Source organism: Sinohyriopsis cumingii, chromosome 18 (assembly GCF_028554795.1).
Source record: "Sinohyriopsis cumingii isolate HCF-2022 chromosome 18, ASM2855479v2, whole genome shotgun sequence".
Classification (NCBI taxonomy): domain Eukaryota; kingdom Metazoa; phylum Mollusca; class Bivalvia; order Unionida; family Unionidae; genus Sinohyriopsis; species Sinohyriopsis cumingii.
The window spans coordinates 33,086,474-33,113,609 of NC_142978.1; the positions used below are offsets into that span (position 1 = coordinate 33,086,474).

A 27,136-nucleotide genomic window follows, 5' to 3' on the forward strand; every position below is an offset into this window, starting at 1 on the left:
CTGAATAAACCAGTAAACTGTCAAAATGGCATTGAAAGTTTGGTCCTAATTTTTTGAAATGTTAATTAATCATCAGAATAGTTACCATTACATAGTATTATTTATCTGCTTTGTTGATGATATCAGTATCTAGTCCCAGTTAAAGTATTGGTACATGTTTACTATATTGATTGGTATTAAAATCTGGTCTTAATTAACATATTCCTACGTGTCAACTTTGTTGATAGGTATTGATATCCAATCCCAATTAACATATTGGTACATATCTGCTCTTTTGATTGGTATCAATATTCAGTCTCAGTTTGCAAAATAAAGACAAATTAGCACTGTTTGAATTGGTATGTCTTTGAGAATGAGATTGCAAGAGGCATAGATGCTTTAGGTGGTTATTGCAATTCTATGCATTGAACAGTACCTTGCTTGAAAGGTGTCATGATGGTGAGTAAATGGATGCATCAACCCTTTTATGACATTTTTCATAGTGCACATGTATTTTGTGAGTCGGATTGAAGCAATTCACTCATAATTTGACAATTTTGCTATTTTGGTATTCACATTCATACAGTACATGGAGAATTGAAACAAAATGATACATTTTATAAAAGTTATTTTTATTTCTTCAATGACCATGAATAATTATTAGTTATATGTTTTTCCCCTATATTTGTTATCTGCTTTTATATGTATTCTATCATAGGTTGTGTATTATAATACGTATAGATATGTGTACAGTAGCACATGCATATAATTACACCCTATTTTCAAAAGAGATAAGCTCATTGATATTTATTAAAATTCATTGTTTCCTATGCTTAAGGTTGAAAATGTTTGAACCGGGTTCTTTTTGCCATCTCTCAAAAATTAAATGACAAAACTTGTTTATCCATAACCAGGATAATACAAATTCATTTTCCCCTGTAATTTTTATTATCTGAGCTGGATGATACACCTATGTTGCTAAGGAACTTGGATTTAGAAAGCACTTAAGAAATTCAGTGATGGTTGAAAATGGGAATTTAAGTGACTGCAATCAAGAGTTTAAAGGAACATGAATATGCATTCTGCTCTTCATGTAAAACAGATTTTAAGGTTTTACATAGCCAAGAATGACATCACACATTATGCAAAAACCCCATCTCATACACATTAACTGTGACGACAAATATGCCACCACTGAAATTCATGTTAGCAAATCCAGTATTGTAAGCAAACGTAATCTCCCATATCTGGTAGCAGATCATTCTTCAGATCTGGTGAAAATAATGTTCCCAGCGTCATAAATTGCATACACAAAAACGACTCTCATACTATCTTATTGTTCGCATGGAATCTTACTTGTGTATTATTAATAATAATAATAATAATAATTTATTATTTAAGCTGTCCTGAATGATTATATTCAATAATACCTGGAAAAAATAGGGTGTTTGTCTTCATCTATGATACTAGCGAGTGATAATCATTTTTGGTATTTGATTGTCTTTATTACAAAGTGGTGATAATGATGATCATGATGACAACAAAGGTGTCTGCAAATTAAGCTTAAAGACACAAAGAGTATGATGGTACAGTAAAACTTGTCTTGAGAGACCTCTGCTTTGAGAGACCAGGATCTCCATTCACATATTTACTGATTATATAGTCTTATTATCTGTTGTGAGAGACCAAAATTTTTTGGCAGAATTGGTGGTCTTTCAAGACATTTGGTTCTACTGTATAATTTATGTGTTTGTGGTTTATGTGAAAAATCTTAATGACATTAAAAGAACATCAGACCCAGACTACCAATATTGGACGGTTCTGGAAGGCAATCTGCAATTTGGTGGACTCAGTAGAGTTGTACTAATAATACCGTAATCCAATGCAGACACCGAAAAAGATATTTTCCATTCCAAGGAAAATTCAGACTGACTCCAGAGGAAACCTGGATCTAGTAACAATATATCGTCTCCTAAGATTAACAGTGATTGAGGACTGCCACCAATATGATCGGGCAGTCACAGAAATGCTACAACTGCTTGCGGTACATACAGTATAAGAAAAGTATGAAAAGCAACAAGTTACTTTAAAAAAGCCTGATTTCATTAGATGATTTGCAAATTTTAATATTAATAAAATGAAAATTTGTTCAGTAGTTGTAATTTCTGTCCATTTCTTGCTAATAATTGGGTCAATTTAAATTCTCCCTTTTCAGGCCAAAATTCCAGACCAAATTTTGGAAATCTCCCGATCGGACTTGTCTTTTCTGTCACATGTATGTTAATGTATTAAGCTAAGTTGCATTTTCTGTTTTCAAAAGTGTTGAAGGAAGAGAAATATATCACACAGCACCTGCAGTAAATTCACAAAAATTGTTGCCTAGATTTTGTGGGAAAAATGTATTTCTCATTTCATTTTGTTCATATAAGGACTAAACAAGTACAACCATGGTGTTGATGTTATAACATAAATGGCATTTGCTTTTTATGTCTGTCATGACAAGAAAAAATGTCTTAGCTTGTAAGGGGGAAAAATTGTATGTGTGAAGAATCTGTTACTGGAGTAAAAGGGGCTTTCAACCATGGAAATTTAGTAGCTGCTTCAAAATAAATGACTATCAAAAATCCATGTATGAAATCATAAATGCATCTAGTTTGTTCATTTTTTATGTATTATTCGGTGTTTTGTATGTGTGCTTTACACAATACATTATTTTGTTTGCATTTTATTATTATTTTGTTTGCATTTATTCTCCACTGATTCTGACTTGTGTTTGTGTTCTGTTTTCATTTCACTGACAAAATTAACCATTTTGTTGTCTGTATGATTACTGTGCTTGGGGAAAGCCATGGGGATAAAGTTTTCCAATGTGTGGGACTAAACAAGATCATTCTAAAGGGTAAACAAATATGTATATAGACTGTTTATTCCTAGTCTAAAGAATGAGCTACTGTACGCACTACACAGATTTTGTGTTGTGACATGACGAAAAATTCTTTAATATGCCACAGGTGCCAGTGGGTGACATTATGGCAGGGAAGACCAGAAGAATCAACTAGACAATCCAGGATTTTCAGTCCTCCACTCAAACAATGTCCTTTTCCAACAGAGTAAGTCATATACATAAAGTTGTACACATACAGAGTTAGTCATATACATAAAGTTTTACACATACCGAGTTAGTCATATACATAAAGTCAGTACATAATAGTAAGTCACATACATAATGTCATGTACATGCAGAGTCAGTCACATACATACAGAGGTGAAAATTTCAATGTGGTTTAAAGTTATGTGATATAAATTGTAATTTTTAACTTTCTTTAATGCCATTCAGACATTGGAACATTGTTAAAGTTGCCAAAATCTTAGTAGAATTAGGACACTTTTCTTAAATTTCCACCTCCCTCTATCCATACGATTAATATCATTATTTCCATGGACTGCAGTCCAAATTGAGTCTCTCTTATCTGTAGCAGTTTGATATTAACCCACGTCGCTGAGGCAGTGGGACACTTGTTTATTGTTTAGGCAAAGGAAAGGACTGGTAGTCTTTCTCTAATAATATAGTTTACAGTGCAGATGAAATTGTAACTTGCCCAGCATTTTATTGAAAGATTTTGAGAAAAAAAACTTGAAATTTCTGTGTATAGTAGTTTCATACAAGGGTTTAGGTTTGTTGATGTTGTGGTATTCAAAGTTTTTGCATAGCGCCACCTATCATATGCTTATCTTATATACACTGGATGACCATAAGTAACTAGTTCTGCATCACCTGACTGATTTTGTTATTATTTTGCATGTGTGTATTTTCTGATTTCTCCAACGCAAAAGGTACATATAGACTTCATAGTTCACGAGACAGTTGAGTTTACCCAGGAGTCCAGGCTGAACTATAATGTTCAGTACTTACATAGTGCAAAGCGTACATAGCGTCACTTATATCCTGACTTATTCCCAAACATATTAGATGCAGATTTTGCTTTATTCATTGTTTCGACCAGATTGCATTCTTTCAGATAACATTTCAGCTTGTCCATAATAAGTTTCATTTACGTTGAATCATATGTTCACAAGTTACTTATTTTCAGTGATATAGGCGACCCTACAAACTGAGGATATAATTATGAAAATGTACGCACGTTTAATTTTATGAGGCACATAACAAGTATAACATACATGTTCACAAAGAGTGGTAATAATAAAGGCTACAATTCTCATTATAGATCTGCTAAGATCAACATTAATCTATTTTAATTTTGTGTTTTGGCATCAAAACTTTGCACAAAATGAAAAGCTTGATGTTTCAGCATCTCCTTTGTTGATCATCAGAGGATTTGTCTTTGTTTTCCAACCGCAATACAGGCCATTCAATCATTAAGACCCTGAAACTGGCTTGTGTTAAGAGGGAATTTTGACTTGCAACTATACCAGTACATTGATGTGTAATTTCCTTTCATTTCATAATGTTAGCACGATTACTGTAGTTTTGTAAATGGGGTTTAAGGCATACCTGTAAACTTTTCAAAATCCAAATAGGGAGACTGAATAAAAGAAATAGGGAGATTGGGACCTAAAGTCGGGAGGTTTTACGTGGCATTTTTAAAACCTTGTTTTCACTAAATATTGACCAATCTTACAGGTCCAATATGCATGAAATTCACAAAGGACGTGCCGTTTTTCCCTGTGATGTTCCTTATTTTCCCTCAGGACATGCCCTATTTTCATATTCAGGTCAGCTGTGGTCAAGCTGCACAATAACTAAAGGTTAGTCTTAAAAAAAAAACAAGGAACAAAGCCAGCGCGACTAATTAAAAGTTAATCCTGCTTATCGATGCAACTATTTTGTGAAAACAACTGACCCTCCATCGTAATTCAAATAAACCATGTTCTACACTACTCTGCATTATGGAAGCACCAGCAATATATTGGCAAATTAAGGATTCCCAATTTTGGTGAACTAAAGGAACCTAAGGCAGCCTTATGGTACCGTACATGTGGCAACTATTTTCCCCTCGTTGTATGTCCAACCTCATTTCCTTATTGTCAACTCGTAGACATTTAGTATTGTTTACTATAAACAAATTTAGTGTGAATTAGTTTTTTTTTAAGAACACATGCTGTGTGTTATGTATTTTCAATCCTTTTAATTTAATGATGGTAATTAACTTTGGTATATACAGTATAAAAATGCCAGGTGTTCACTCTGAAGTTTCTTTGGTGGGAATGACGCTATAGCATATGGAGTTACAGCATTCATAGTGATCATTCTTGGGATCAAAATTAATTGTCAGCAGTTTTATTGTTGTGATTTATTTTTGTTTTATTTTCTGATTTTTGTACTCTTGTAGAGGTAAAAAGAAAGAATCATTAATTTATGAGTAATGTTTAAACTTAACATTCTATTTACTGAAGAAGCAAATTCTTTCTAGTAAAGTAATTATTTCCATACAACAATATTCACAAGTGATACAATATAACATGGTTTCCATGGATTGCATATGATATATTTATTTACAAAGGACTTTTATTTTTACAGATAATGAAAATCTAATACATAATGTAGTTATTGGGAGTTTTCTGCAAAAATCGGTAGATATTATGAAATCGGGAGGTGGTCATGGAATGACCCTAAAAATTGGGAGGTTTTTTCTTCCTTCTGGCATGAGAGTTGACAGGTATGCTATAAGATCTCTTACATCAAAGCAGACTGCAACTCAGCTTTTACAGCATTAACATAATTTTTGAAGCATTATTTCTGAAACTTCAATATTGTATTTTGGAGATATTGTTAAAGTTCTTGCAGTGGTGCCCATGATTCGACTCCAAGGGATGTACTTCATTATGCAGAATGTACTTCATTCATCGCATGTTTAAATATGCAATGTACATGCAGTGGTGCCATGTGTAAATACCGTCTGTTGCCTAATTGCGAGCATTGAATCAAACCGTATTGTTGTGTGTTGTGTTGTCATACTTGGATCACATTTTAATAAGTTAGGTATTTACCATTTCAAGACAAAATAAAAACGTAATTACTGGTGCACTGATATAAAATGTCAAACGCAATAATGCATAAACAATCAATAATTGAGTCAAAAGGCAGAGGTAGTGTTACAGCAACTTGCAAATGCTCAATTCTTGTCATCGTTCGATCAAGTTATGCACAAATCAAAATTAGACAGAAACAATAAGAAAACAGAAAATTAAATAAATTTCTTTTCAAACAAGTTTATACCATTTCTTTTTAATATTTTTTGTTAAGATAAGTTTGCCTAAATAAATGAATTTAGAACTTACCGCGCAATGTCACTGAGTTGTGGGTCGGTTTATACGCGGGTCATGCACTTTTTACCGTTTATACCTATTCAGTGGGGGGGGGGGGTCAGCTTATATGCAAGTATATATGGTATGTTATTGTTATTTTCAGTTGGCTTTCGCAATTGATAGTTGTTGTTGTCTTAAAATTTTGGTGTAGATGATTTATTATTTTTCATTTGAACACCTGGAGTTTTTGCACAGTCTGTAGTCGACATTGGTGGAAACATTCTCACTGGCATTTCCAGCACCACTCCACTATCACAAGTGGCTACAGATGCATTGCTTTAATTATCTCAGATAAATTTCTGTTATTGCGTGGCAGAATGAGGGCCATGAAAGTAGCGTCCATTTTTCAAGATGATTTACAATTTGTGCAACATATGCATCAGTTCCCAGTGTTAAAACAAGTATATACCATCGTGTGGATTTTTAAAATTTTTAGTACCCTGATATCTGAGTGAATCTCCTTGCATAACCTGGAATCTACATGGCCACTGTTTATCGATTATTTCCTGCAATTATATGATTTAAACTGGAAATTAAATGCATTTTAAAATATAGCAAGGAGCAGTAGACAGACTTTGACAGTATCTTGAAGGTTTAAGTGTCTATTTACCTGTTTGCTAATCGATGACTTTAAGACCTTTGATACCATAACACTCTGGGCTCGTTGAAAGATTAGGATCTGTCCAGTTTTTACATATTTAAAATAATTTGGGTGACATGATAATATATAGGTGTATAGAAAAGAGTGGGTAAATTTTGCAGTTTAGAGGCATTAAAGCTGTTATAGCAGAGACGTTTAATAATTTTTTGCAGTAATCTTTTTTTTCCAGTTTGTTGAGGCTGGAGTTATGTCATGACCTATCTTCTTACTATGCTGATTTAGACTGTGTCCAATTGCATGGGACGACAGAACCAGTCACCAATTTTTCATGTGTGAGACTTCATAGTGAACAGTTTTATGTCAAAGAGGGAGATGGAGCCAATGTAATGTCAACCATGACAGGGGCATTAAAGGATCTCAGTCTGGAACCAAACCCTAAGGAATTTAATACAGAGAACCAGTATGTTTCCAAAGAGACCAGACAAGTCACAAGAGATAAGGAGACAGGAAATGAAGAAATGAAGGATATAAAGCAGACATATAATTCAGATAGTGTCACATCTATGCAGTCAGATAATGGATTCTTTGATCTTCTGCCTGTGAGTTTCTTGTGGCAGTGTTATTGTGTTTTGTATGAATGGTCTTTTTTCTCAGGGCTGATTCTGCTATTTTGATTGTGACTGTCTGGTGGCTTCAGTTTCCATTGGTGTCCTCATAATTTTTAATTTGAAATGTCCCAGTCTAAAGTTAGAGAATTTCACTTGCTTGAATTTTCCTTCCCTTCAGTCATGTATTTAAGCAGTTGCTGGTTTGGATTCTATAGCGATGAACAGACAACTATTTCATTTTTATAGCAATGGAATTGTATTTATTCCTTATTTATAACAGAATTCCCAATTTATCAATTTGAAAATAATGCAAAATGTCTCAATTAACCAGTTTGAGAATAATGGAGAATTATTAATTTTACTATTTAAAATACAGCAGATTTTTCAGTTTACTGAGCTGAGAATAATTAAGAATTCCCATTTACCTATTTGAAAATAATGCAAATTACTCAATTTACCAGTCTGAGAAAAGTGGAAAATTACCAATTTGACTATTTGAAAATACTGCAGATTTCTCAATTTACTAACTTGAGAATAATACAGAATTCCCATTTACCAATTTGAAAATATGCAAAGTTTCTCAATTTACCAGTCTAAAAATAATACAGAATTACCAATTTACTTAGTTAAAAATATTGCAAATTTCTAAATTTACCTACTTGAAAATACATGATGCTAAATTTCTCAGTTTACCAATTTTTAAGTAATACAGAATTCCTAATTTACCTATTTGGAAACAATGCATTCCCAATTTGAAAATAACACATAATTCCCCGATTACCAGTTTGAAAAAGAGTGTAGAATTAATTCCCAATTTACCACAATCTGATTGCTTGTCCCGCAGAGCTAAGGACCCAATTTTTAAAAGCCATGCAAGATTTTTGTTGTTGAACTTAACACTTTATTTCCAGTTATATGATTCCATTCCATTGCCTGCACGGAGAATTAAACCAGCTTTTGTCTATTTCATATCCTGCAGGGGGAGGTAATCCAGATTATTCTTAGTAACATGGATCTGCCAGGTCTTTGTAGCATGGCACAGACATGCAGGTTTGTATTCTCTCACCAACAACATGTTATGGTTTGTAAAACTATAGTTTAACAAAAATTTTTGCATTATTAATCAAAATTCTGTTAGAGTTTTAGCTTCTTATTCCCCCTACCATATACAAGGAAAAAGCATACTGTGTTTATTCTCCTGGTCATATGCACATGCCCAAATAACTCACAAACCTGCTTAAAACATGTGATCAGGGAAGGATCCCATTTTTAAAAATAGAAGATACAAAAAAAATTGGTGCCTGTTTTTAGAAGGTGAAGAAAATCATGATCAAAACTTGGTAAATGAGACCTTGATATACATCTTGTTTTATCATCGAAAATGGTGGTTAGTACCAAGAAATTTGGTTTATCATTATGAAATTATCAACTTTTATAAGAAGTCATGTATTTTGTTGGATTTTCTTCCTAAACAATATATCCAATAAATAACAATATTTTATGAAATTTCTTTCATTGATAATTTCACTTATACCTACTGGTGGGGACACTTAAATAAAAACCAGTTAATCAAATATTTTCATGTTAAATTCTTGATTCAGTTCTATAGTTTAATGATATTTATGTAATTTTAGTTTACACTAAACTTTGTTATCTTAATTAATTGTAATTGCTTATAACCATTTATAAAATAGGCCTTATTAACTATATGGGAAATAGCATTGCAGGCTGATAAGACATTATAAAGCTAGAATTGTCTAGTCATAAGCAAACACTTATATAGGGATGTTGTATATGTACCGTAAAAATGGGGATGTAATCATGAACAGATGGAAGAAGCCCATTAACCCACTGTCTACAGGAAATTAGTTTTAGGATTGTGTTCTGTGTGCATGATCAATATTCAGTCACACTGACACCACCAGTTCATGTCTCCATAGTGGGGTAGAACTCATACTTTTGTTAAATCTGTTTTTATACTTAATCATAAGTGTTGGCATGGGCTCAGGAATTTTATCCAATTGGATCTCATGCTTTATGCTTATTGTTATAAGTGTCATGTCTGTTTAATACCTTTCTTGTATAGTTGTTAAATAGGGGAGCATCGAACCACCCTTTATGTAGAGAGATTTATAGTATCAACCCGTGTGTTCAGTTTTTGTTAGGATACATGTAATTTAAAATCACAATACTTATTGCATGCTGGGATCAGCCTAGTACTATTTGTCTTAGGTTGGGATCATGCCAGAATACACTTATAGCTGGGATCAGTCTAGTATAGATTTACTTAAGCTGAGAATGGACCAGAAGACACTTTTATGTGGGGATCAGTCTAGCATAGATTTACTTAAACTGGGATAACCCCAGAATACACTTTTATGCATGGATCAGACTAGCATAATTTTACTAATGCTGGGATCACCCTAGAATACACTCTAATGCTGGGTCAGCCTAGAATACACTGTAATAGTGGGATCACCCTAGAATACACCCCAAACCTGGGTCAGCCTAGAATACACTCTAATACTGGGATCACCCTAGAATACACTCTAATACTGGGATCACCCTAGAATACACTCTAATGCTGGGTCACCCTAGAATACACTCTAATGCTGGATCACCCTAGAATACACTCTAATGCTGGGTCACCCTAGAATACACTCTAATGCTGGGATCACCCTAGAATACACTAATGCTGGGTCACCCTAGAATACACTCTAATGCTGGGATCACCCTAGAATACACTCTAATGCTGGGTCACCCTAGAATACACTCTAATGCTGGGATCACCTTAGAATACACTCTAATGCTGGGTCAGCCTAGAATACACTCTAATACTGGGATCACCCTAGAATACACTCTAATGATGGGATCACCCTAGAATACACTATAATACTGGGATCACCCTAGAATACACTCTAATGCTGGGTCACCCTAGAATACACTCTAATGCTGGGATCACCCTAGAATACACTCTAATGCTGGGTCAGCCTAGCTCAGGTTCTACTGAAGCTGGAATCGGACAAGTTTCTGGTTACCATGTATACTCGTGAATTAGACAAATAATTTAGGAAAAAATAATAGCCTGGAAGAAGGGGAATTGGCTTATCCGCTGGCCAGTGTCTAAACTTTACAGTGTTTGGTCTTTTTGTTGACTACTCTAATGGCTCTAAATCTTGGGACACGAAAGAACAATTTTTTCCATGTCCTAAAAAAAATAACTTTCGGTGACCCGACAATTATTAAACTATTATAAAGTACCATGATTGATTCTGTTATTTTTTTGCATGTGCGTATTTTCTGATTTCTCCAACATGAAATTATATAAAGGTAAATACAGACTTAATAATTTGAGGGCTGGTTGAGTTTACCCGGGAGACCAGGCTGAACTATAATGTACAGTAATTACACATTGCAAAGCATGCATAGCATCACTTAAATCCTTGTTTATTCCCAAACATATTAGATGCAGATTTTGTTTTATTCATGGTTTCGACCAAATTGCATTCTTCCAGATAACATGTCAGCTAGTCCTTAATAGCTGATTTATTTACGTTGAATCACGTGCTCACGAGTTACTCATTTTCAATGAAATAAGCGATCTTACAAATTAGGGTAATATTTTTTAAATGATGCCCATGTTTAATTGTACAAGGCACATAACCAGCATAATTTACATGTTCACGAAGAGTGGTAATAATAAAGGCTAAAATTCTCATATAGGTCAACTAAGATCAGTATCAATCAATTTTAGTTTTGTTTTTGATTGAACAAACATAACTTTCCACAAAATGGAAAGCTCGATGTTTCTGCATCAACTGTGTTGATAGTCTGCAAATTTGTCTTTCATATTGTGACAGCAGTAAAGGCCAGTTAATCAGTAAAACCCTGAAACTTGCTTTTGTTAAGATGGAATTTTGACTGGCAACTATACCAGTACATTGATGTGTGATTGCCTTTTATTCCACAATATTAGCACAATTACCGTAGTTTTGTAAAGCGGGTGTAAGGCATACCTATGTACTTTTCAAAAGCCAAGTAGAGAGACTGAATAATAAAAAAAGATAGTGGGACCTAAACTCGGAAGGTTTTGTTCACACACCCCACCCCCCCGTTTTAAAAAACAAAAAGCATCAAGGATTTAAAAAATGAACAAAACTTAGTAATTTCATTATTCAGTTTATCAGTTCTAACCTTATTGTAACCAGGGGTCATAAACACTTTCAGATTGTTAGCATTTCAAATCAAATGGGAGTTTCTTAACTAACTTGCATGGGTGAATCTGTAATCAAATGACAAATGTGATGTAGGTCACCATCTTTGATAATCTCACTAATGCTGTAAATTTTGGAGTTACATCTCTTCAGATTCATGTATGCATGAATTCTCCCTTTTTATTTGTTCAGTTTGTTTTTAGAAATAATAAATTAGACATTTCAGTTATTGGACACAGTTGACACAGTTTTTATTGCAATTACTGGTCCAAAAATCAGAAATGGACAGTGACCAGTTACATTAAGAGCATTATTTTGATTTTAGGTGCCAATAAATTGGCAATGTAAGGGACCCCCTGATGGTCAGCTTAGGAATTATAAATTGATGAATAAAATGAGTTTTGTGCAGTTTTTATATTCTTGATGCTTTATAAAATCAGTAGAGAGGTACAAATGTGAGGGTATGAAAATAATGTACAGGTCATAGTCATTACATCAGTCAACTCATTTCAGTTGATCAATCAAACACCATAAGTAATATAATTAAACTACCTTAAATTAGCATTCTCATTTATAAATGTGATCCAGGATAGCAAAGTATCCAAGTGAAATGAGTACTTGCTGAATAAAAAGCTCTTTCACAATTTAGTATGGAGAAGCAAATTCAACCAATCAGATGCGAGATCAACTTATTAATATGCATATATCTCTCTCATTTGTAGTGAACTTAAAATTCCTGAAATGGCACATAAAGATTTCTTTCAAGTTGGAAAATTTCAGTGTTACTTGCAATGAAATCATGACATTAGTATGTTACTAATGGAACATTTTCTTTAAAAACATTGAGTTTCAGCATTCAAAATTTTTGGTTGTTTAGGAGACAAATGTCATTAGGTTTTGAAGAAAAAAATCCAATCTTGTTTAGCTATAAATCAACATTAACGAAAGGTAGTGACATAATCATGATGTTTTCATGTACGTGTGATGCTTGTTGAAACCTCTTGGAGTAATGTTAACAAATGTTCTGAAGTTGGGTATCTTTTTAAAAAATTGTAATTAAGTACAAAAATGTAACTTCATTGCAAAAGCACTTTATTGACAATTATTCCCAGTGTGATTATAAAACAAGTATACAGTCATAAAATAGCCTGGTTACTTTCCACCCCCTTAACCTGTGTTCGCTTGATGTCCTGTCGGATGGCATCCCCTTTTTTCACTTTTTTAGGTCGCTTGATAGCTTGTGACTCACTTTTAATATGGTCTGTGTATTTGCACTCTTGTGTGTGAGTTATTGATTGAGAGGCATATATGGAATGGGCATGGTGTTGGATATGGCATATGGTTTTATTCCCATTTCCATATATGGAAAGGGTGTATTACCCCTGCCATATATAATGAAAGGGCATATTGTGTTATTCCCATTGCCATATATGGAAAGGGCATATTACCCCTGCCACATATATGGAAAGGGCATATTGTGTTATTCCCATTGCCATATATGGAAAGGGCATATTACCCCTGCCGTATATATGGAAAAGGCATATGGTTTTATTCCCATTTCCATATATGGAAAGGGCATATTGTGTTATTCCCATTGCCATATATGAAAATGGCATATTATCCCTGCCATATATATGGAAAAGGCATATGGTTTTATTCCCATTTCCATATATGGAAAGGGAATATTACCCCAGTCATATATATAGAAAGGGCATATTGTGTTATTCCCATTGCCATAAATGGAAATGGCATGGTGTTAACCCTGCCATATATGTGGAAAGGGCTTTTAGTGTTAACCATTTCAGTTCATTCTTGTGCAGTAACTTATTCTATGGATTTAAATTTTAGATGAAGTTTCTTATGAACATGACCCAGGTCAACTTTGATTTTCACCATTTTATAACAAAACATTTACAGAGTTATGGCCCCAGTTTGACTTTGACTTTCCCCTTAAGTCGCATCATATTGGCAGGAGCATCCATATTGTATGGAAGAATTCCTGGTCTTACAATTCTCAGGCTAAACAAGACTTTGGTATAACTGTACATTAAAAACTTCAAATCAAGACAACCATTGGGACTGAAGAAAATTGGTGTGGACTTGGAAATGACCAGAATTTTGAGGACAATGTCACCTACTTTCCTAATGCAAAATACAAAAACTAATAAAAGTGAGAGTTTGGAAAGATTTTTGTATAATTTATACCTGATATATAATGGACTGCTTTGCACCATTTACTTCTCATGTAATGGCTTAAAACCTGTAATTGGGGACTGTTGTACTCATTTGCCTCTAGTCCATGTAATGGCTTAAAACCTGTAATTGGGGACTGCTGTACCCATTTGCCTCTAGTCCATATAATGGATTAAAACCTGTAATTTGGGACTGCTGTACCCATTTGCCTCTAGTCCATATAACGGATTATAGCATGTAATTAGGGACTGCCATTCACCTTTACTTTCTGTTCATATAATGGATCAAAGCATGTAATTAGGGGTTTCTGTTGATGTCAAGTACAGTGATCGCTGTTGGGTGAAAAGTCTTATTCTCAGGTTGGATGCAAGGCAAGTTTGTACTGTTTTATGGCTCTGATGTGGACATTTAATAAAACAAAATGCTCTTAACTTAAGAATGAATAATATTGGTGTCAACAAGTATGTGCTGAATTTGAAGAAAAAATAGAGGCAGGGATTCAGGTTGTGTTAGGGCTTTATATATGATGTTCACAATCAAATAAAACATTGAGAGTAGATTGCACAACACATTTATTGTACAATTTGCCAATAATCAGAATACTCATGTATTTCTGCTCAGGTGCTTTTTGGTCTATCTTTTCTTTTTATCTCACCTCTGCCAAAGGACAGAGGAGTTTTCTTTAAAGACTAAAATGCCATAATGGACCACATTTGAACCCTTTATTACATATAATACTTTTAAAAAATTCAGTTAACAGCTTGTTGTGTATATATGTTAACGTTATTCTGATTGCTCAGCAATGCTTCACTTCACTGATTGCAATGACTGCTGTAACCAGTCTGGTTGCCATTAGTCTGGTTTCTGTAACACATGGATATAATGCGTAAAATCTTTTTCTTATTCTTCAATTTGAAACTGAATTTTCAAAAGCAGTCGATTTAAACTATAAAATGGAGCGTGTTGTAGATGGTCTTAAAATGGTATTTTTGTCCCAATGCTGGTAGAATCACGTGTCAAAGCCAAGTGAGCACTAATTATTGGTAACCCAGGCAGTCTGTTTCCCATTCATAGATAAAATGCTTCATTTTTTGCACAAAGTTAACAGCTTTCAATTGAAGTATTGTAAATAGATGATCTTCATAAGGGTGATATGCATAAGTGGCGATACATGTTAATAAGCTACTAGTCTTCCAACAACTTCAGAATACTGCATTTTGTCTGTATGATCAAAGTTTTATCAGGCAAATTAGATTTTATTTTACAAGCCTGATGGGCACTTCACTTGATATAAAGGATGGGCCTGCTCTGAAATTAGATTGGCCAGGATGTTGGATTTTTTAGCTGTTATTGCTGAGAAATACCAGATGGTTCTTATATTCAGTAGTTAAAAGAAGAAATGGGCTCGTCTTAATTCCTGAAAGTTCTTTGCTGCCAGTAGGTGTCATTCACTTCCAGGGACTCTTCTTTGGTTTTTAAGAAGCATTGGCACGTTTTGAAGGAATTTAGGGTTTTTCTCAACTTTGATGTTGCGGTTCAATATTTAAAGTATTTGCATATACATTTTTTGAAGTAATAATTCTTGGTATAAATTATTTATATGATTTTGTCTCTTCAGGAGTAACCTTTTGTTTTCATGTTGTTGTTATGGGTTTACTACTATTTTTAAGGAACATTTTATGGGCTACAAGTGGCTGAGTGGTCTGAAGCATTTGCCTTTACCAGTCACTGTCATCTCACCTCTGTCCATATTGGTTTGAGTCTTGGACTCAGCCAGTGTGGATATATGAGAAAGCTGCCAGTAGCTTAAAATGGGTGGGTAGTTCTTACCTGAGTTTCCTTGGTTCTTCCTCCACCAGTTATACTGGCCACCATGCCTATCATGTGCTGAGAAATGGCAATAAACCAGGACAACAACAACATCAAGCCATATTAGGCTATATATGTCTGCACAATATTTTTTTGTTCTGTTTTGAAAAATATTACCACATTTTATTATTGCACTTGTACATTTACTAAGATAATTCCTGTTTTCTAAGTTACATATATATTTGGTCATTTTTTTTCACCTTGTTCAACACATCAAAACTGTAGCCTATATCTTGTGTCTTTTCTATTTTTGTTGATGAATTTCTTATAATTCATTTTGATTTTCTCATACCAGAGAGGAATTATTTATTCTACCATCTTTTAATAAGGTTTGTGTCTCCAGAATTCAAACTGCTCCTGTGGCCTAGTGGTTAGAGCGTCCGCCTCAGATGTACGAGGTCGTGGGTTAATTCCTGGCCAAGTTATACCAAAGACTTACAAAAATGTTACTAACAGCTGCCTCGCTTGGCGCTCAGCATTAAGAGGTTAGTGTTAGGACTGGTTGGCCTGGTGTCAGGATAATGTTACTGGGTGGGACATCATGCTACATGTCTGCGGCATGATGCCCCAGTGTTAGACATCACTATAAACTTTCACACTGCAGACATTGTAGCAATATGACTGAATTTTTTTTAAAGCTATGTTAGAACTCCAAATCACACACACACATTTCCAGAATTCAGAAATTTTCCCTATTATTCATTTATTTTGTTGCTTATAAGAAGAATAAGTTTGATTTTTGCTTTGATATCCATTGAAAGAATCCTCAAAAATAATTGGTCATTTATCTAGCCTGACTTCATCATTTGGAATGTCATTAAACTCATTATGATTTATATATATATATATATATATATATATATATATATATATATATATATATATATATATATATATATATATATATATTCAAGTAATGAATTATTACATTTCCAAAACAATTATCCATTCTTAATATTTCCAATCTTGCATGGTAAAGTCCTAAGAGGATTATCAATGTCATATCCAGTTTTATTACTTAGAGTGTCAGTATCTGAAATAAGACCCACAAAAGATTCTTTTTTTCTCACCTCTCCAATGATACCATTTTTTTCTCCATGAATTTCTCTTCATCTGTAATTCCAAACTTGTAATATCCATAACCATTCAGCAGCATGGAATATTCATCCTAATATAGTTATATGCACTTTGTTAGTTCATACCCACATTAAAATTTCTCCAGTGGAAGAAAATATTCAAGGGCAAATGAGCTTATGGTAGGCCCTGCATCCATCATGCATTGTCCATCATACATCATCTGCCCATGAACAATTGCTTGTTGTCACTCAGACTGTAATATGGATTTATATCATCAAAATCTTGGATGAGTTCAGTAAAGAATAAGATGCATGCATATTAATGTGGTAATCTTGCATCTAATTAGCCAAGCTTGTTACTAACCTGGAGGCCATTTGTGTTATTTAATGTTGATGAAAATTGTAATATATGCTTCATTTCATTAACGTCTTAAATGAGACCGATCATAAGCCTAGTAGTACACACGTATTAATTAGGCAATTTTGCATCTCATTGGCTGAGCCTGTTACCACTGGAGGTCATGGCTCTGATTTGGTTGTGATCAAACTTTAAATAGTTTCATATATTATCAAGATCTTGGATGGGTTCAATAATTAATGAGCAAGATAAACACATTAATGAGGTGATCCTGCATCTGATTGGCTGAATTTGCTACAGTGCTGAAGCCATATGTGTATTTCTATTCTAGTTTGATCAGATTTGGAATATTATACTGTAAGATGATGATCTTGGATGATTTTGTTAAGGAGTGAGGTACATGATTATAATGAGGTGTACTAGTTTGCTGAACTTCTACCACTCTGGAGGCCATACTTCTGCTCCAATTTTGATCAAGCTTGGAATATGGGTTGATATCAGCAAGATCGTGGATGAGTTCAATGAGTGAGATGCACACATATCAATAAGTTGATCTTGCATCTGATTGGCTGGGCTTGTTACTATCCTGAAGGCCACGTGCATTTTCTAATCCAGTTAAGAATATATGCTTATATCATCAGGATCTTGAACAAGTTCAATAATGAGCAATTAACATGAGATGAAATTGCATCTGATAGGCCAGACTTGTTTTGACCAATCAAGAAATGATATTTCTAATCCAGTTTTTACCAAACTTGAAGTGTATATCATCAGGATCTTCTAATAAGTAAGATTCAGGCGTATGATGAGGTAGTCTTGTCTTTGATCATCAGACATTATCACTCTGTAGACCACATTTCTGATCAGATTTTGAATATATGCTTATGACATCAGTGTCTTGATCAAGATCTATAATGAGGGAGATATGTGCATATTAATAAGTCGATCTCGCATCTGATTGGTTGACCTTGCTACCACTTTGAAGGCCATATTTCAGATCAAACTATCTTTCAAGAGACAAAATTTCATTGTTATTCCTGAATAGCATTAATATAAATCATCATGCAAACTTACTGTAATTTTCATGGATGCTATTTTTTATGGAATATTATGCTTGTAGCAATCCTTGAAATTCAAGATCTGCTAATCAATGGTCATTCCATGGATGCATTAGAAACTTCTTCCCAGTCAACAAATTAAAGTACTGACAGATTTAATTACCCAAGAAAATGATGTTCTTTCCCAGATCACAAAACATCACACCCACAAAATAAATCAGTTCACAGTTTGGCATGGTTTTAGCCACAGAAACATGGAGAGTGTTTTTGTTACATTTATGTTATTCAACTGTTAGGTTCTTAGCATCTGATTCACAAAGTTGACTGTAGAGTTGAGATACTTACTCAAATCAAGAGCAGCAATACAAGCTTAACACTCAAATCAAGTGCAGCCAAACAGTTATCACTATAACTATTGCGTGGGATTTTTTTTCTTTCCTCAGCCTCCTAAGAAGACATTGTTATGACTCACTCCAGTATATTGAGCTAAATCTGCAGCCCCATTGGACACAGGTAAGGAAAGTTAAAAACTGAAAAATAAATACCTTGTTTACTGCTTATTTGATGTTAATTTGTTTAAGTTTAATAATTTCTTAATATTAAGATCCTTAGTGTGAACAATATTTTTATACTAATAATAATAATTAATAGTATTATTATTATTATTATTATTTAGCACCAAATTATGTTCCTGTAAGATCACATGGCAAAATTTATGCAATTCTTTTTATCAGTGACCTACTAAAGGCATATGAGGACACCATGGACATTAAGGGCTATTGGTATTATGAATAGGCTATTGGTATTAGGAATAGGCTATTGGCATTAGGAACAGGCTATTGGTATTACGAATAGGCTTAAAAAGGTTAGTGAGTGTGGTATAGCCAAATATAATGTATAGTACATAATAAGTGAAAATTTATAAATTGGTAACATAAGCTGTCATTTAAGTGTTATGGGACAATTTGTTGTATGGAAAATGTATTTATATATGCATTGGCCAGTTCAATATTGCATTTTATGTGCAATGGATCACGGCATTAAGATTGTATTGAGCTATTTAAACATCTTGTTGCATGAAGACTAAGCAAGATGCAGTGGGTGTTACATTTTGCATAGACATTGGGCCTTGTTTACAGTGTACGTGGCACCATGATGCCATGATATTCGGGCAACCATATTGGTCTTCTTCCAGTCAACCTGGTCCCTTGACTGACATTCATAATGCACACATACCTATAACCTGATAACTGTCAATCTTTCCATATTGAAAGTACAGTTGTGGTTGGTACTGATAAAAGTGAAGAGAATTCCAAAACATTCTTGAAGTACATGTTATAAAATTAGTTTTTTTGTTTATATTTTACTTCTTTTCATCTCTTCTTTCACTAATTTAGTTCTCACAATATTAATCTGCCCAAGTGTATATCTTTTTAGTATCATCATTCTTTCATTCTTAATACACATCTAAAGATAATGAAAAGTACTTTCCATTAGCTACTGATCCTAAATAAGCCTTAGATTTATGCATAAATGGGATGTGTATTGAATTTGCTTGTTAGTATGAGAATTATTGTAGTTGTATGCATTTCCACTAGTGTGTGAGAAGGCAAAATAAGAGTGTGATTCAGGTTAAGAAAATGAATATTTTAACAAAGTATAAACTGATCATGTAAGATATACGGGCAGTTCATTTGTATCACAATTGTTGCTAATCATGAATATTAAATTAAGTACAGTGCAACATAGTTAATGATGGAATATATGACACACATACATGTATATATACATATACTTGTCTACATTGCATTCTTCAGTGGCATATAGGCCACATATGGAGAAATAGTTGACACTTATTTGTAGAATTGGTTATATTTGTTGTGATTTAGTGACATTTTTCTGTATTTGTGACAACTAGTTATAATATGTTGTTTTGTGTATGACATTTGAACACTGTGTGAATTAGTGTAAAGTGTTGTACAGTGTAGTCATTTGCAAAGACATTGGGTGTTAAGAAACAAGAATACAAGGAGACAGCTTAATGTGGCTGTGGTCTACATAAAGGACAGCTATTAGACCAAAGTCTTGATGGATGCCAAGAAAGGGGTTAGAGATTTAAACTAAAGATTCATCAATTAATAAAGTACAGAAAACTGAATTACCACTTGTAATAGAATCTCTCTCTCTGTCTCTCTCTCTCTATACATATACATATATATATATATATATATATATATATATATATATATATATATATATATATATATATATATATATATATAAAGGATAGCATGGCCTATATTGTCCATAATCAGTGCATATATATATATATATAGAGAGAGAGAGAGAGAGAGAGAGAGAGAGAGAGAGAGAGAGAGATGTACAGCATGTGCAGAAAGACATGTGAGTAGAAAATATGAAAATGTTCCAGACTGTTTATTTTTGGGATCATCATAATGTTTGGGACTAACAATTATGTCATTATTATTATTACCAAAATAAATGGAGAATTGTGTTATTGTCGTCATCATAAAATGCTGATTATAGACAATATATGCCTTGCTACCCTTTTTTAGGAACTACTGTCAAGGTTGTTCAGGACTGACTACAGTCCTGTTTATTTGCAAATAATATTTGCAGAGAAACTCCACATTTTGTTTTTCCAGGTTTTAATCAGATTTGTGATAAGTAAATTAAAATCTTGAACTACTGATATCACTTGAGTTTTTAGCATTATCTTTTGGATTCTTATTATTCCCATGAAAGTCATCATTCATGCCTTCTACTGAATTCTTATTATTCCCATGAAAGTCATCATTCATGCCTTCTACTGAATTCTTATTATTCCCATGAAAGTCATCATTCATGCCTTCTACTGAATTCTTATTATTCCCATGAAAGTCATCATTCATGCTTTCTACTGAATTCTTATTATTCTCATGAAAGTCATCATTCATGCTTTCTACTGGATTCTTATTAATCCCATGAAAGTCATCATTCATGCCTTCTGTTGGATTCTTATTATTCCTATGAAAGTCATCATTCATGCCTTCTGTTGGATTCTTATTATTCCCATGAAAGTCATCATTCATGCCTTCTATTGGATTCTTATTATTCCTATGAAAGTCATCATTCATGCCTTCTATTGGATTCTTATTATTCCCATGAAAGTCATCATTCATGCCTTCTATTGGATTCTTATTATTCCCATGAAAGTCATCATTCATGCCTTCTATTGGATTCTTATTATTCCTATGAAAGTCATCATTCATGCTTTCTACTGAATTCTTATTATTCCCATGAAAGTCATCATTCATGCCTTCTATTGGATTCTTATTATTTCCATGAAAGTCATCATTCATGCTTTCTATTGTATTCTTATTATTCCCAATGAAAGTCATCATTCATGCCCTCTATTGGATTCTTATTATTCCTATGAAAGTCACCATTCATTCCATCTTTGAATTTAATAAGGTTATTGAACTTGTTGGTTCGTTGTATTTAAAAATTGTGTGAAACTGATTGAATTTGCATTTGCAAGACATAAATATCACCTCTCCAGTGGATGTATAAATATTGTTGGTAATACTGTTGGTTTTTTATTGGTATTTTGTTGGTAACACTGTTAATTTTCTATCGGCAACATTATATGTATCTTGTGTTAAAGTTTTCAGTTAAAGTGTCCGCAAGTCATATTGAATTGGGGTTACATCACAGCATGGGTTGTAGGCAAGAGACCATATTCTTTTGGATCGATCTTAACCTTTTATACTAGAAACATTTAAATGGTTAGGTGTATTTCCATGTATGACCTGATTCTTTTCTGTTTGATTTTTTTTCTTCTTTTGTTTCTGTAAAAGTTCCAGTCATGATCTGTCCCTCTCTTCAACAAGATCTGTAAATTTCTATTCCAGTGATGTAAATTTCTATTCCAGTGATGTAAATTTCTATTCTAGTGATGTAAAATTCTATTCCAGTGATGTAAAATTCTATTCCAGTGATGTAAAATTATATTCCAGTGATGTAAATTTCAGGTTACAGATGCTGTAATGTACAGTTTGCTGAAAAGATGCAGCCACCTTCAGCGATTGAATCTCTCTTGGTGTAAAAACCTGCTCCTTACAATAAATGGAGTAGATGCGTAAGTACACATGTTCAGTATACTGTTTTCACACAATATCTTAAGTTGGCATAATCACCTCCCTATGAAATCACTTTTCAACCATGTTAATTTCGTCACCAAAAAGAAATATATAATAAAACTTTATTCTGTTAAAAAAGTAATGATTACCAAAAGACTGATTGCAGAAAATAAAATAATTATTGGAAATTGACAGCAGAAAAACAAATGATGCTTATAGCTGAAAGAACATTATACACATTATGCATGAATGTTTTTCACGTTTGTATTATGCAAGCAACTTTTCCCCAGATAATCCAGATAATAATCAATGTTAACCTCTATTGTTGAATTCTGACACTTTTTAACAATCTGTTGAACTGTAGCAGAAAGTGCAGTTCTCCAAGCACCATGTTATAAACATTAACATGAAAATTTAATGCCATCAGGATGTTATGGCCCTCCATATATTGTGGATTTTACTTGCAGAGAATTTAGCATTCAGCCAGTCAGAAATACAGTAACCTATGCTGGTGTACTAGAACTGAAGAATACCATACATAAGTCAAGTCAAACTGCAGACTGCACAGCCTCAGTCTTCACATAATGCACCAGCAGATCTGGGTCTACGCAGTTTTTTGAGTAATCAATAGAACTAACAACATCGACCCTGATATGCCAGCAGATTTTGTGATAGCCGATCAGGGTCTATATTCTTTGCAGTTGGATGGACTAATAATTGACTGTGTACAGTAGCACATCACTTGAATATTGGTTCAAGTGTGAATGAATCATGCTGTTAGTTATTGACTGCTTGAATATTGATTCAGGTACAACTGACTCTGTTGGTAATTATTGACTACTTGAATATTGGTTCAGGTTGAATGTATCATGCTGTTTGTTATTGATTACTTGAATATTGGTTCAGATGTGACTGAATTATGCTGTTGGTCATTTGACTACTTGTATAGAGGTTCAAGTGCAACTGACTGATGATTTAATAGTGGTTCAAGTGCAAATGGCTCATGCTGTTGGTCATTACCTACTTGAATATTTGTTCAAGTGTGACTGAATCATGCTGTTGGTCATTGACTACTTGAATATTGGCTCAAGTGCAACTGACTCATGCTGTTGGTCATTGACTACTTGAATATTGGTTCAAGTGCAAGTGAATCATGCTGTTGGTCATAGACTACTTGAATATTTATTTCAAATGTGACTGAATCATGCTGTTGGTCATTGACTACTTGAATATTTATTTCAAGTTTGACTGAATCATGCTGTTGGTCATTGACCACTTGAATATTGGCTCAAGTGCAACTGACTCATGCTGTTGGTCATTGACTACTTGAATATTGGCTCAACTGCAACTGACTCATGCTGTTGGTCATTGACTACTTGAATATTTATTTCAAGTTTGACTGAATCATTCTGTTGGTCATTGACTACTTGAATATTGGCTCAAGTGCAACTGACTCATGCTGTTGGTCATTGACTACTTGAATATTGGTTCAAGTGCAAGTGAATCATGCTGTTGGTCATAGACTACTTGAATATTTATTTCAAATGTGACTGAATCATGCTGTTGGTCATTGACTACTTGAATATTTATTTCAAGTGTGATTGAATCATGCTGTTGGTCCTTTACTACTTGAATGTTCACGTTGTTGGTAATTAACTACTTGAATGTTCAAGTTGTTGGTCATTGACTATTTCAGTGTTCAAGTGTGACTGAAATCATGCTGTTAGTTACTCTTTGCCTTCTTTCAGATTTCTTCAGTTTTGTGGGAGAGAACTGACATGCCTCTATATGTCCACCTGTAAATTTGTGAATAATGACTGTCTCTTATCAGTTGCAAAGTACTGTCCAAATTTGAGAGGTGAGCTTTTTTCTTCGATCCTCTTGCAGTGACATTTATTCTGTTTTCTCCAATATTTTACAAATCTGTCCTTTCTAAGTAAATAGTATTAGTTATTTTATATTTAGGTTATTAATGATGGATGCCTTTACTGGTTTCAAATTAACTTTTTTGCTTGGTAGGAATCTTAATAAGACAATCAAGAACCAGTCTAACTACATGCAGCTGTAATTAATTTTTATTTTGTTGTTGTTTTTGTGGGGTTTAATGCCATTTTTCAGAGTACAATAGGCTCTACATGGTGGCCAGTATTAATGGTGAAGGAAGAACCCAGGAAAACCCTGGAATGAACCACCGACCCAAGCTTTCTCACATACCCACATTGGCCAAATCCAAGACTTGAACCCACACAGACAGAGATGAGATGCCAGTGATCCATAACAGAGAGCGCTTTAGACCACTCAGTTACTCGGGGCCCCTTCATTTTTATGCATATCACTAATATGAGTTTCCCTTTCAATCTTTAATTCCTTTGTCACCTTATAATCTTTGCAATATATACCATTTATTGGCAGTGGACAAGTATCAAAACAGTATTGCGTTTTCATAATTATACCTGGCCAGGAAATGGGCAGTGATTTTTCATGACCTAACCAATATTTCACTCTGCCATTTACATTCCAGATTGTTAAATTTCTGTTTTCTCAATCAAGTGATGTGCTATTAAATATGCATATATATCATGATATATTCGTGAATCAATTTTATCTTCATGTTTTTGACATATTTGTCTGTGCTTGAAATAGTGATTTGCAGAAGTGGTTCTATTATTTCCAGAAAAAAATTCTTTGTTCATTGAGTATTCCATTTAGTGGATTACATAAATGATGATATCATGGGTTGAGAAAAAATGTGACATCCACAAATGTTTGTAAAAATTAAATTGGTATATAGAATAAAACACCATAAATTAAATTGATATGTAGTGTGAAATAATATCAACTAAATTTGTATATAGAATAAAACACCATGAATTAAATTGATATATAGTGTGAAATAATATCAATTTAATTGGTATATAGAATAAAACACCATCAACTAAATTGATATATAGTGTGAAATAATATCAATTAAATTGGTATATAGAATAAAACACCATCAACTAAATTGATATAGTGTGAAATAATATCAATTAAATTGGTATATAGAATGAAACACCATCAACTGAATTGATATATAGTGTGAAATAATATCAATTAAATTGGTATATAGACTAAAAGACCATAAATTAAATTGATTTATAGTATGAAATAATATCAGTTATATTGGCATATAGAATTAAACACCATAAATTAAATTGATTTATAGTATGAAATAATATCAGTTAAGTTAGTACACAGAATAAAAGACCATAAATTTAATATATAATATGAAACAAAATCAATTAAATTGGTATATAGAATAAAATACCATAAAGTAAATTGATATATAGTATGAAATAATATCAATTAAATTGGTATATAGAATATATTCACACTATATATCAATTTAATTTATGATGTTTTATTATATATACCAATTTAATTGATATTATTTCATAATATATGGTATTTTATTTTACGTGTCGTGTAAAAAACATGTAGGAGTTTTGGAGTACTGTTCACTTAAAAAGAAGTTGATAATAAGTGATCAGAATGAGACAAAATTAAATAATATTGGTACATTAAAAACAATAATAAGCAATAAAAAATTGTGTAACTTGTCATTTTTATTATCATCTCTTTAATCCCACAGATCATATAAAGTTGAAAATATTATAGAAAAGAATGCTATGAAAGAATAGTGTACAAGTATGCTTGTCCATAGTAGATCTACATGTGTATTCCTAACAATGTGTTCTGTTTATAGCAGCTGCATATGTCATTTAAAAGAAAACAGATGGGTTTCTTCAGTTTGAAAAATTAATCACATATTCATTATATTAATGAGAAAATTGGCTAGTGGTCCATTCTATACTTCAAAAAAATGGTGCAAGATGTTAAACTAAACAGACTTTATCAGTGTGCATCACAGATGTTATATGACTGAAAAATATTAGAGTTGAGGGATTTATTTCATACTGTAAGACATATACGATTAGAGGAAAGATAATAGTACTTTACAGATTTGGAATAAAGAATGAGACTGATGTAATGCAGCACTCAGGTGAGCACATCATCATGCTCATTGCAGAATTGTGGACTTGATTTCACGATCATTCAGCAAAAGTTAGTTATGTAGACAAGTTAGAGCGAGTGATGTATGTAAATTAATTGTCAATTTTTTTAATGTATTGTATATCATTATGTATCGTGTTTGTATTCTGGTAATAATCCATGTGGATTTTGCCCATTTGTGACAAGAATATTAACTAGCTGAAGATCCAGGTTGGTAGCAAAATAAATGTACCATTTCTCATACAGTTTTCTGTAATTATGGCATGTAATATATAGATTACACATTGTTTGCTCAGATTATCCATATTTGCAACTTGGGTTACATTTATACCAATCTAGGGAACAGCATAGTTGATGGTCTACTTGGACAAATATTAAACATGAAAGAAATCTGTGCCTATTTGGTTCAAGACCAGAAATATTTATGTTGAATGTGCATCAAATTGCAGGTAGAGCTTGGATTCAGAAGAATTACTGTGACATGTCAGTATAAGGTTAGGTTGCAAAATAGCACTGTCATTTTGGGACCAGGTTAGGCAGTGAAATTGTATGGCCATTTTGAATTCTTACTTGGTCCCAAAATGACAGAGTACTGTTACAGAAAGGTGGCATATGTTAAAGATACACTGGTTCAATTATGTTGTTACAGTGACTCATG

General features: G+C 33.2%; 1 protein-coding gene across 3 annotated transcripts in view; it reads left to right on the forward strand.

Annotated features, from left to right (window-relative positions):
* Positions 1-27,136, forward strand: part of LOC149776342 (F-box/LRR-repeat protein 4-like) — a 72,922-nt gene that overhangs the window by 19,061 nt on the left and 26,725 nt on the right. For all 3 annotated transcript variants that reach the window (XM_089942861.1, XM_089942862.1, XM_089942863.1), the window contains exons 5-10: positions 2,991-3,089; positions 7,137-7,506; positions 8,495-8,565; positions 18,727-18,796; positions 22,318-22,424; positions 24,174-24,283. In XM_089942861.1, coding sequence (XP_089798987.1) covers positions 2,991-3,089; positions 7,137-7,506; positions 8,495-8,565; positions 18,727-18,796; positions 22,318-22,424; positions 24,174-24,283 — 827 coding nt within the window. The remainder of the gene's footprint in view (positions 1-2,990; positions 3,090-7,136; positions 7,507-8,494; positions 8,566-18,726; positions 18,797-22,317; positions 22,425-24,173; positions 24,284-27,136) is intronic.